This window comes from Colias philodice, chromosome 16 (genome assembly GCF_061535455.1).
Source record: "Colias philodice isolate Cphi_HAF_F1 chromosome 16, ilColPhil1 Martin Lab GWU primary, whole genome shotgun sequence".
NCBI classification, from domain to species: domain Eukaryota; kingdom Metazoa; phylum Arthropoda; class Insecta; order Lepidoptera; family Pieridae; genus Colias; species Colias philodice.
Window position 1 is genome coordinate 1,682,903 of NC_143101.1, and position 12,970 is coordinate 1,695,872.

General features: G+C 32.3%; 2 protein-coding genes across 2 annotated transcripts; both read left to right on the forward strand.

Moving 5' to 3' along the window:
• Nucleotides 1-5,661: 5,661 nt before the first annotated feature.
• Nucleotides 5,662-7,676, forward strand: LOC149481435 (uncharacterized). Its single transcript, XM_089704790.1, has 4 exons — nucleotides 5,662-5,749; nucleotides 6,319-6,755; nucleotides 6,985-7,115; nucleotides 7,392-7,676. Exons 1-4 carry the CDS (start codon nucleotides 5,741-5,743, stop codon nucleotides 7,625-7,627), a joined length of 813 nt encoding a protein of 270 aa, XP_089560916.1. The 5' UTR covers nucleotides 5,662-5,740; the 3' UTR covers nucleotides 7,628-7,676.
• Nucleotides 7,677-10,532: 2,856 nt separating this feature from the next.
• On the forward strand, nucleotides 10,533-12,644 carry LOC149481436 (uncharacterized). The gene is made up of 3 exons (XM_089705201.1): nucleotides 10,533-10,564; nucleotides 10,698-11,784; nucleotides 12,040-12,644. The coding sequence occupies exons 1-3, from the start codon at nucleotides 10,538-10,540 to the stop codon at nucleotides 12,639-12,641; spliced, it is 1,716 nt and encodes a 571-aa protein (XP_089561327.1). The 5' UTR covers nucleotides 10,533-10,537; the 3' UTR covers nucleotides 12,642-12,644.
• The last annotated feature ends 326 nt before the right edge of the window (nucleotides 12,645-12,970 follow it).

The following is a 12,970-nucleotide window of genomic DNA, read 5'->3' on the forward strand; positions in this document are numbered from 1 at the left end:
AAGATGTTCAGCAAACATCATCAAACATCATTTAATAGATATAGACCTAATTATATAAAACTCTAAAATGTGTAAGATGGATTACACGTTTTTGCACATTAAGGATATATTTGACGCAACGTACATTCTGAAATTGCTTCAATTATTTTTATTAAAGTAATTGAAAAAGAAATAAATAACTTTATAATTTACCATGACCTAAGGGGGCACATTTGAGACACCGTACCAAATTAAGTTGTTTGACGTTCAATTTAATGTTAAGTATATGAAACATGTTGATCTTTTTGGTTGTATTTGATTACTATATTAGCTTTAACGTCGTTTAAGGCCTGAATCGGGTAGAGTTCCCTTTTAATACCGAAAATTAACTCTAGTTATAACCGTTTTTCTTCTTAGATTCTTAATGTACAATGTACATTGTACATATCTGAAAAAAATGTATTTAAAGTTTCGAATATGATAAAGGGCATGGTTGTTTTAATTTGTTTATTTTACAATCAGGTTTTTTGTAAAAAGATCATGAACTGAGGTCGATTTTTGGACTTTAAACCAAAACGCTAAGTCAATATAACGTCAATTATTGTAGTGTTTATACAGTGTGTTTATGAAATTGAAACACAGGGCATGGTTGTTTTAATTTTTGATTCCATATCCAAATATCTTTTTAATAATTTTTATTTGTACTTTTACTACGGTAGATTCGCGCCGGTCCTCCGATACCACCTTGTAAGCCCCTATTAATAGTCTACTTGATAAGTTGAAAATGGCGTAAACTAGAGATAAGGCTCTTAAAAATACGTGCGATAGCTCATTTGATTCGGAATGACGTCTAGAAAAATGTATCGGAAATGTTTATTAGCACACAAAAAATTGCAAAAGTTATAGGCAAATTAAGTTTCAAAAAAATAGGTATTTCGTTTATTGTTAATAACTCCGAAATTATTAACATTTCAGAAATTTTGAAAAAAGATTCTTAAAGAGGAGGAAATTTCCAACGAAAAACTCCCGACTCCCGGAATTCTATCTCCATTATTTATAATTTTAATTTAACGCTGAAAATAGGCCTCCGCGCGGCATTTTAAGATAGCGCGCGCGGCTTTAAAACCGAGCACGTCACACTAATTATTTTTTTTAAGGTATTAAATATTAATTTAAAAATTTAAAAAAATTATGGTGTATTCCGAACACTTCAAAGAATTCGCTCCCGTTGGAAATTTTACTTAAAGTTAATTTTTCAACAAATTAGACAAATGTTAACTAACGAAATTTTTTTGAACTTCCGTCCTTATTGCACATTAAAAAAAAATGTTTAAATAATTGTCGGTAAAATTTTTCACTTCGTGGAGCCCTTCATATAAATATACTTAACAAGATCGCGCCATAAAAGTTTAAAATTTTTTATTACTTTGTTTATAATAATTTTTTCAATTTAAGTAAATTGATCAAAAAACTAGAAATTTCTAGTTTTTTGTTAACTTGAATAAATTATTATAAACAAAGTATTAACATTTTTTAAACTTTCATGGCGCGATCTTGTTAAGTATATTTATATGAAGGGCTCCACGAAGTGAAAAATTTTACCGACAATTATTTAAACATTTTTTTTTAATGTGCAATAAGGACGGAAGTTCAAAAAAATTTCGTTAGTTAACATTTGTCTAATTTGTTGAAAAATTAACTTTAAGTAAAATTTCCAACGGGAGCGAATTCTTTGAAGTGTTCGGAATACACCATAATTTTTTTAAATTTTTAAATTAATATTTAATACCTTAAAAAAAATAATTAGTGTGACGTGCTCGGTTTTAAAGCCGCGCGCGCTATCTAAAAATGCCGCGCGGAGGCCTATTTTCAGCGTTAAATTAAAATTATAAATAATGGAGATAGAATTCCGGGAGTCGGGAGTTTTTCGTTGGAAATTTCCTCCTCTTTAAGAATCTTTTTTCAAAATTTCTGAAATGTTAATAATTTCGGAGTTATTAACAATAAACGAAATACCTATTTTTTTAAAACTTAATTTGCCTATAACTTTTGCAATTTTTTGTGTGCTAATAAACATTTCCGATACATTTTTCTAGACGTCATTCCGAATCAAATGAGCTATCGCACGTATTTTTAAGAGCCTTATCTCTAGTTTACGCCATTTTCAACTTATCAAGTAGACTATAAGGCCTTAAGTGTTTCTTTGCGTCTGTGCGTATTTATGACTTTGAAGATTTTAATTGATTATTATATAAATCACATGATAAGTTAAAGAAAAGCCTTCAGTAAGCTGTATTATAGCATCGGTAGACTAGTTACTGTTCTGTGTTTTTACTGATTTTTTTTTTTCAATTTTTCGGATATTACATAGATGCAATTAAGGTGCATGTTATGGATATTTTCTTAAAATTTTCTCAAAATAAAATTATGTTTACCTGAGAAACTTGCCTTGTAGAATGTCATACGATATTAAATTTCCAACTTTAATGACTAATGTATCACTATGCTATCTCTTACACTTATAGGTAGGTATATAGATAAAAGATAAACGACATAAAGATGAACGAAACAAATTAGTTTAATTTGAACGTTAATAAGGGACTATTGACCCGCATGTACATTATTACATTAGCTTGTCTTAAACTAATGTATTCAAATCTTTCTCAATATATTATTATGTATCTGTCGTGGCCATAATATCGTAGATTTGCTCATTTCATGATATGATCGATCATTTCACGAAATGGTCGCATTTCATGAAATGGCCAACATAGTTTGATCAGATCGTTAAATCGTCAACGTTTCACGATTTGACCATCCACATTTGGCCAGATCGTATAAAATATAAAGCGTCCGATAAAATATTAAAAAAATTCAGAATATTCTAAAAACTTGTTTAATCTCATTTAAGTTAGTGCCGCGGCAGCGGCCGGCGAATGCCAGAAGCGAATCGTTTTTGCAATAAAAAACAGTTAGGTTAGGTTAGGTTAGACTTTGATAAACAACGCACGAGCCGAGCGAGCAAAGCGAGCGGGCCGCGGCAGCGGCCGGCGAGTGCCAGAAGCGGATCGCTTTTTAAAAAACAAACAATTATAATACTATAGTAGGATATATAAATATATATCCTAAAAGAAAAAATGCGTCTGAAATTATTTTATTTAAGACGCATTTTTTCTTCAATACATATAAGATATCCACATTTTCCATAGTACTAGAACCGTCGTAAATTCTTTGCTATGACTTTCTTCATATTGTTATTAAACGAATTATGAAGTTTTTAACTGCGAATAATTAAATTTTCGCCAGCGGCCGCCATCTTATCACATAAACACAAAGCTTGCAGCGCCTCTACCAATGATTAATGGAACTATTTTACGATATGATCAAATAATTTTGATCATTTCATGAAAAAACCGCGCGTTTAGTTGGCCATATCGTGAAACGATTTGCTATCATTGATCTGCTCAAGCCACATCATGATGTGGTCAAACTAAATTGGCCATTTCACGAAATGCGACCATTTCGTGAAATGGCCAATCATTTCATGAAATGAGCAAATTTACGATATGGCCACGACATATCTATACTTACTCTATACTAATATTATGAAGCTGAAGAGTTTTTTTGTTTGAGCGCGCTAATCTCAGGAATTACTGGTCCGATTTAAAAAAAAATTTCGGTAGGTTTTAGATAGCCCATTTATCGAGGAAGTTTATAGGTTATAAATATAATATATCATCACGCTAAGACCAACAGGAGCGGAGCAATGCGGGTAATACCGCGGGGCACAGCTAGTTTATAATAATGAGGATACATTACAAGAAAACATATGTAAAGTTTATCAGATTAAACTTCGCGCCAAACACTGAAAAACATAATATTTACGTAATGGTTCTCTAAATAGTGTCGTCCCTTCATTTGTCACAGGTCGTCACGAATTAGGCTGGAAACGGCCTTCACACATTATTTACTATTATTATTAAACTTTCACATTTATACTAATAGGATACGAATGTATGGATTACTCAATTAGGATCTAATGTATGAATTACGAAACGGGTCTTTATTCTTAGGCGTTTTTCTCTTGATTGAAGATCAGATATGTTTTTATATGTAAGCATTTATATATTACAGGGTGTTACTCGATACAGACAAAAGTATATATTTTTAGGTATTTATAATGTTATTTCTATAATAGTGTTAAGGAAGAGCAGATCCTCCTGACAAGTTTTTTATGTGCTTAATAGGAGTGTTCGAATCACAAATTAGTTTAAAACCTAGTGAAAATGAAAGAAAATGTCCTCTAGTAGAGAAAAGAAAATGTCTTAGCTAGGAACATTAGCGAGTTGCATCATATAAACATAATATACATAAACAAAAGTACCTATAGTTAAACATTTTAAGTACACTATTATAATCAGATTCAAAAATAGTAATGATTTTATTGTATTATTATTTGTCCTGACAGGAACTAAAAACCTTGATATAATCACACGATTTAGCATAAACCTTTTTATAAACATTAAAATTCCGACATTCAAAACTGATTACGAAAATAATCATATCTATTTAATGTAAATGTCAGTTTAAAAAATAGCGAACAGTATTTGTTACAAATAAAATGCATTTTAAGATCACGAGTGCATCTTTTAATTGCTAATGTAATTTGAGCTTTAGATTGAGGTCGCTTGAACATTGGCAAGGTCGCCATTGAATAGTACCATAGGAGTTACATTTGTTAGGAGATGGTGTTAAGCAGAAGGGTACGAATCAGTAATTCAGAGTTGAATTTTTTTTTTTTGGTTGACTGAATACTTTCAACATCTTCAACTTATAACATGCTATTGTATCCAATTAAATTATTATAGAAATATTAAATCTTACGTTTTTTAAGGTATTGCATATAGCTTCTATCGCGGGCCTTGAGCGCGGGGACCGAATCGAGAAATTCCGTAACGAAAAAACCTCACGCTCCCCACTCCGACGGACACGGAGGTGTGGCTTGTAGGAATGCTATGCAATAGCTTCACCGCGGCAGTCCCCGAGTGCCATACGATTTTTTTTTTATCTTAGTATACTAACCTTTTTCATGTTGAAATTATTTGATAATTATAATAGTTAATTATACAATGATGCTGAAAGAAATGTCTTTATTGGATAGTGGTCAACTACGAGTAACTTTCATGATCTATGACGGACGGATCTATGATATAGGTAAGGAATTTGTTTCTCAAAAAAACAAGGCAGATCATCGGACAACTAGGTATGATCTTTTAATGTTTATTCCGGAGCAAGCCGACATTCCACTGATAGGGCACCTTAAATAAGTATTTAAGGTTTAAACTGTGTAATTTTTTTATAACTTTCAACCGAATTTATTGAGTACAGTCATAAGCGTTGAAGACTTTCGACTTACTGAATAAACAATACCTGAAAGTTGTAAAGCTATTTAAATTTAACATTTTTATTTCACATGCAAAATTGAGATCGCTATCAATGACAGCATAATATTATCATAAGTAAATGTCTGAAAGATAGAAAATAAACTATATTCCTCTGTCTTGCATAACACCGTCCGCGTAGTGATGCGTCCATTTCGCGTATTATTTGGATTACAACACCGAAGCACGATTTAATAAAGAGCATCGTATTAATATAGATCGATATGAACATCAGCATCAACTATAAATAAAGCACATGATTTTTTTCTTACAACATTCAGACTATAGACGTTTAGTTAGCAACTAGTCAGTTCTTCATCATGAAACTGGTAATTTCTTAGCTTTCTATTTCAATTTGGATAGTATTGTTTGTAGTGTGGATAAGCTTTTGCGATTTGTGGCAAATTGCAGTATTTGTCTATAAATGTTTAAGTTAGTTAAGCATAAAAGTTGTTCTGTACTGTGCTTATTTTGAAATTGTATATATTCTTTTTTAATGTTACTATGCTTTCCAAGCTGGTGACATCTTAATATCTTAATACTATTATAAAGGCGAAAGTTTGTATGGATGTTTGTTACTCTTTCACGTAAAAACTACTGAACCGATTACAATGAAATTTAGCACACATATAGAGGGTAACTTGGATTAACACATAGTATAGGTTTTATCCCGGAAATCCCACGGGAACGGGAACTATGCGGGTTTTCCTTTGAAAACGCGGGCGAAGCCGCGGGCGGAAATCTAGTAATTAATATTATTATCTGTTCAAATCTGTATTGAAATTTCATGAAATATTTGTTAAAAATTGACTTGATAAACATCTTGCTCTATTCGGTGCCCATCTTTTACTAAATAATAAAACCAAAAAATCTAAATTTTATTATTTTTTATTTACAGTTCATCGTACTAGCTGCGGTAGCCTTGTCTAGTTGTGACAAGCTAGACAACACCTACCTACCCCCTTCCTACGCCCAAAGTTCTGGCGGTGCCAACTTCCTTGATACACCAAACTTTGGAATAAGATCTTCTGATTCCGCGAACTTTGGTCCTTCCAATAACGGTCAATACAACACTTATAATAACAACCAAGCTAACATTAACCGAGATGGTAACGATTACAATGCATTTGGACGACAAGAAAGAACACAAGCCCCTTTTGAAAGGAATGCTGCTATTCTTCGTCAAGAAAATGTGAATGATGGAGATTCGTATTCTTATGCTTTTGAAACTGAAAACGGGATCACTGCTGAAGAGAATGGTGTAGCTACGAACGGCGTGGAAGCTCAGGGAGGATTTTCTTATATTGGAGATGATGGCGTGCAGTACAGCATTAGGTTTGTATATATTTTTGTATTGCAATTACAATTTCAATTGCTGTATCTTTACTGATTGAGCTTACTCAATATTATAATGATAATCGTTTAGATAATCGAAATAAATTCATCAATTAATACTTTTCTAATTTTGTTTCGCTTATCTAAATCTAATCCATCTTGTAAATTAGGATTATAACAAACATAGAGATACAGCAAATAAATTTTAATTACTTATTTGTAATAACAGGTATACAGCCGATCAAAATGGTTTCCGTCCTGAGGGAGGCCATCTGCCTACTCCACCACCAATCCCAGCTGAAATATTGAAGGCTCTGGAACAAAATGCGAGAGATGAAGCTGCTGGCATCTATGACGATGGTAAAGAACAATATTTTGTACTTTTTAGAATTATGCCGAAAATATAATTCAATTTAACCTTGAATACAGTTAAATAATCTTATATGGCTTGGTTGTTTAAGTGTTATTTTTATACTTTAAACTGTATTTAATTAGTCATAATACATAATATATTTATTTTCGTTTAATCTATTCTATATTAAATAACCACTTGACAATAGAGTAGGTATCAAATCTTTTTCATTCACTATCAAGACATAATGCTTCTTATTCCTAATCATCTATCACTATTTACAGGCTCATACACCGAAGGTAAATACGAGAACGACTCCCAACAAGGCTATGGTAACTACAACGGTGGATCGAATGCTAACACCATAAACAACATTCCCCAAAATGATGACACCATCGTCACTGACTCTGCTGCGTTCAGAACCCAGAACGGTGTTCCAGAACAGGACTTCCAGAACCCCTTGGTGACTGGAGCCAAGACATATCTGCCTCCTAGAGCTGGTGGTAGATATAGATATTGATAGACTGGAAGCGACACGGATTTAGAGTTAATAAATTATATTTTTTAGAGTTTATTGTTTTATTTTCCTGATTAAATTGTATATTTGTTGTAGAAAGTTGCTCCTACATCCTTTGGAAATTATGAGAATTGAAAACTAATAAGATTCTTTACCTATCCTAAAATCATGAATAACTAAGAGTACTAGTAAGATTTTATATCTATCTTTAATTAGATTTTTAATATATTCTTCTAAAATAGAATTAAGATGATTGACTAAAATAATTGACCCCGCTATTAATGGCCGATAATCATGCACTTCATCATACGTAACTACATTTATACGCCTTCAAATAAGTAATAGCATCAATTTTAATATTAAGATTAACAATCTTGCAACATTCTCTATGCATTTTTTAAATTAATTTTTAAGCACATCATGTTCATCACAATAATTATTGTCTTTATACCTAATCTGACGGTAACTGACATAAAAATTACTCTGCAATATTAAAATAATAGTTCAAAATGAGTTTAATTTTGAACACTTCAGTTTGATTCCGGATAAAAAAATACAGCTTTAATTATTTAGAAATTGTCTCTATCTGCTAGAGAAATAAGTTTTAAACATCTTCTAGTAGTTGTTTTTGAGTTCATCCATTACAAACATTCAAAAATACAAATGTCTCTTCTTTATAAAATTGGCATACATAGGTATGTATGTAAGATGTGCTTAAAAATTATCAAAAGTCTAGTGTAATGTTTAGTACGTTTTTGTTGTATTACGAGTAGGTACTCGTAATACAACAAAAACGTACTAAACATTACACTAGACTTTTGATAATTTTAACGAACAGCACTGGTAGAATCAACATAATATTAGTAATTAGTAATGCAGTGCATGCTTTCAAGATGTACTTTTGATAATTTCAGCGAACAGCGATAAGGGTCATACTATACGAGCGGTTTTCCCGCCGCGGGAATCCGCTTCTGAACCGCACTAGTCACAATTTAATATGAAAGTTGTATGCTGCATACTACACTGCGCGGTTTCCCGTCGCGTTCACAGGTGGGACAAATACGACCGCCGCTAATAACCGGGGCTTTAAACTATACGGGTGGTTTCCCGCTGCGCCCGCTAATAATTCTATTAATATAAGAGCTGCAAGCGCAGTTATGCATGTTCAAATGAACAGAAGACAGCGATAAACCGCGTCCCGTGTAGTTTGATGGTCTGCGGCAGCTTTGGCGAGCGGATTCCCGCGGCGGGAAAACCGCTCGTATAGTATGACCCTAAGATATTATCAACTGTCAAACAAAATATTCATGAACATGCTGAGTTTGCTTTATCTAATGTCAATTAGTCAAATCAACCTTTCAGTCAGAAAGATCACGATAACGTCAGAAAGTTTGTAAACTTTACATCTTCTTGTAATTAGATTGATTTATTACAAAACATGTACTTAAATGGTATGTTTCTTCAAGATGAACTGGATTACATAACATAGTGCGATATGTCGAACGCTGAAGTTTTTTTAATTGTAATCTAAAATTTTATGTTATGATAATTATATTTTAGGATATTGTATTAGAATCCTCTATTCAGGTAGGTGCAAAATGTGTTCAATTGAACCTTAATTATTTATTTTTAGCAATGCTTTAAAATAAAGATTGACATTATATTCTAATTTCTAGGCACCTAGACCTAACATCGATCACCTAACATCAAGTGCACCGGTCAATACTATAAAGCTGAAGAGTTTGTTTGTTTGAACGCGCTAATCTCAGGAACTATTTCGGTGTGAACCAATAGGAGTGGAGCTATGCGGGTGAAACAGCAAGGCACAGCTAGTATAACATAAAAAAAAAAACATCTAGACTGCCCTGTATATCTCTTCCTATATTAAACTTACCACTTACCCACTCAAATTATATAAAAACGACTGAACCTGTAGATATAGTTTAGTCAATAACATTTTCAGTTACATTTTTCTTCCACCTGTTAATAATAATAAAAATAAATATTACAAAAACCACAGTTAAGATGAGTTCGATATAATATTTTGAGTATTAAGAAATTTGCCTCCAAGACATGTCAAAGATCAATAGCCGAAAATATAATGATTGGAGACAATACGAAGCTTTTGATGCTATCGTGCTTAATTTGACCTCAATTATATATAAATGCCCGTTATTGCGAATAATATATTGATCCAATATTATATTTTGAATAAACGTATTTGAATGTAGGCTACGAATACTGCTATAGAACTACTAATCTGCAATTTGATCTAAATATCTTTCCTCAACAAATTCACTTACATACTTCTGTTGTATTATTAATTTTTAATACGTATCTACATTTAAATTAATCATGTATATGAGAACAAATTTGTGTTTATTTTCTTATGTGTTGTTGTGTTTATTCTGTTATTTTAAGCTGAGTTTATTCCTTATTATAAAAAAAATATATTTTTTATTTTGGAACTAGTTCCACAGATAAATCTGATTTTCCTTTTCCAACATGCACATCGTTTCACAAGCAAAGCTTATCTACACGGTCGTTCTGTACCTAATATTATTATTGAAAATTTGTATCAATGAAAATCTTTCACACAAAGGGGAGTTCTAAGTACTGCTGAACACAACATTTTATTAATTATTATCAGCGCCTAATGTAACAATTAAACCATTTTTATCCGAGATTAGTGAACAAATTTAAAAGATCAAGGTTCATATTTTCATGATCACGACAATGCGTTGACGAAATAGTAAAATTATCTCATCATTATAGGTATGACGGCCACAATTACATTTTTGTCACGTTGTCTGTCCGTCACGTAATGTATCCATAGACATTAGATAATTTACATACTATAAATATCAATTTTCGATCACACTAGGCACATATCAATCGTGATATCTGATGCCAATGCATCGAAAGATGAAGATTCTATGGGTTCGTAATCCTTCTAAACAAATTTAAAATCCTAAAAAATTTTGAAAGATTATGTCACAATTTTAATAAATCTATCGGCTCAGTTATAACAAAAGAAACGACAATGCATTATACCATGTTTAATTTTTTTCAGGTTTTACTTGCTGTTAGTCTCGCAGGTGGAGAGAAGCTGGATCGAAGCTACCTTCCACCTCCTGGGGCTCATCTATCTGGAGGTGTTTTTGAAGATGATAAACTGCAATTGCCGAAGGATAACTACCACAACGATGCATATGAAGTAAACGATAGTGAATCTATATTCAATACTACACCTGATGACAGAAATACTATTTATGACGGTAATATACAAGTGGTAACACCGGGATCTCTTCATAATACTTATAATATTGCCTCTTCTACAGCAATACCATCGCTTATGTTTACTCAAACTACAAATATTCCTGTAGAATATGGAACGAGCATCCCAAAAACATCAACAAGTTATCAATTCAACCATAAGTTACATGAGCCTGACGTAATCTCAAATCCTAGTATGAGTATTCAAGGTGATTCAGTAATTCAAACTGTCTCCATTCCCAATGCTGCATCCAAAGTAACAAAAGTAATTTCTATGCATTCAAATGAATCTACTAGTACTGACCTGGATAAAGAAACAGAACCATCTAAAATGATTAATAGCATGGAAAAAGGTTTTAATGAAAAAATACCTCACAACTACGATATTATCTCCACGCCTATCATCAAAACGAACCCTAACCTTGCACACATGAGTGAAAATATCAATTATACCTTCACAAAAATGCCTATTTCTGCCATTGGTAAAGATTCTTTGAAATCGAGGCTCTTTCCTATACAAACATCACAGGGAGTTGATACTTCTGTGAAATATCCAGCAAGACTCCGAGATGCAATTGACAAAAATGCCATAACACTTAACTATGAAAATAAGTACATACCAGGAGGTTTTTCATATAGCTTTGATACATCGAATGGCATTCATGCTGATGAAAGCGGAACAGCTGACAATGGAGTAAAAGCAAAAGGATCGTATTCGTATATTGGTGATGACGGTATGGTATATAAAATAGAATATACTGCTGATGACAATGGATTTCAACCTCGAGGTAATCATCTACCAACTTCACCACCTATACCTAAGGAAATTCAAAGAGTTATTGAACAGGCGTATAAAAATAAAGCAGCTGGAAAATTTGATGATGGTAAGGTTTCTTATTAATTGTTCTTTTTGAAGAGAAACTTCTTTAGGCTTATTATATTTATAAATTTATATTCTTTAGGCGCGTTGAGAGTAAAATTTCAACGTCACGTCATCGCAATACCGTCACGTCATTGAATAATGCGACGATTTTGGTATCTTTGAATCTCACCAAAGAAGTTTCACTTCTGACACGTGTGTTCGGCACACGCTCTATTTTTGTTGTATGTTTTATAACTCACAATTTATTATCTTCTAGGGTCTTACGATGATAAAAAGTATGGTTACAAGAAATATATGCCTCGTTTCACACACAAAGCAAAAGGCTCTATATTAAAGACCAAGATTGGTAATACACCACAAAAAGATATGGAAACAGAATATGGTAAAAGACGTCTACAAATTAGTACTGAACCAAATTTGATATTTGAAGATGGTAATCATGCATATTCTGTTAATCCAATATATGAAACGAGTCAAAGTTACAACTATAAATCTTCTACGCCTTCTTTAACGGGCAACACTGTTTCAAGCCCTGATGGCTATAAAAACACAATTACTCCGGTAAAATCAACCTATGTTACGCCTGCTACGTTCGTGACCAGATTATATACTTCTAGAATTTTAGCAGATTCAGATGAATCAAACACAGAAGCAAATACACCCAAAGGTGATATCTATAAGTCAACTACAAGCGAATATTTTACAACACTAGCTTCTACAACATTGCATACAGGAACTGAGAGCTATACACCTGAATTCCCTGATAGATCTCCTACTGAAGGGAACTCATTCAGAGAAGATTTCAGTGGTCCAAATCAAAGTCAAAACTTTGATGCAAATACGGGGTATTACTATTAATTAATATTAGAATATAGAGAATTATAATTTATTTTGTTTATTGTAATCTTAATACATATTATTCATTGTTGTTGAATCAAATATACTTAAATATTTTCTATTTCTATAACATGAGCTTTTCTTTTCCTATCCCTTTAAATCTTTGACCATTCGGTGAGCTTTTCGTTTTTTTCCATTTGCATGCACTTGTAAGCTTAAATTAAATCATTTATATTTATAGATGCATACTGATCATGGACCAATTTATATCAAGATACTGATTAAGATTTTAGTGAAATAGACTATGGTCTTATTATTACAAAACTTAAAATTACCATTGTATCATTACC

Excerpts from the sequence above, each read along its gene's own strand:
- LOC149481435 (XM_089704790.1), top strand. Across the intron at positions 6,756-6,984 it reads GGCGTGCAGTACAGCATTAG|GTATACAGCCGATCAAAATG; the intron begins GTTTGTATATAT and ends TTGTAATAACAG. Across the intron at positions 7,116-7,391 it reads TGCTGGCATCTATGACGATG|GCTCATACACCGAAGGTAAA; the intron begins GTAAAGAACAAT and ends CACTATTTACAG.
- LOC149481436 (XM_089705201.1), top strand. The coding sequence starts at position 10,538 with ATGCATCGAAAGATGAAGATTCTATGG. Across the intron at positions 10,565-10,697 it reads GAAAGATGAAGATTCTATGG|GTTTTACTTGCTGTTAGTCT; the intron begins GTTCGTAATCCT and ends AATTTTTTTCAG. Across the intron at positions 11,785-12,039 it reads AGCTGGAAAATTTGATGATG|GGTCTTACGATGATAAAAAG; the intron begins GTAAGGTTTCTT and ends ATTATCTTCTAG.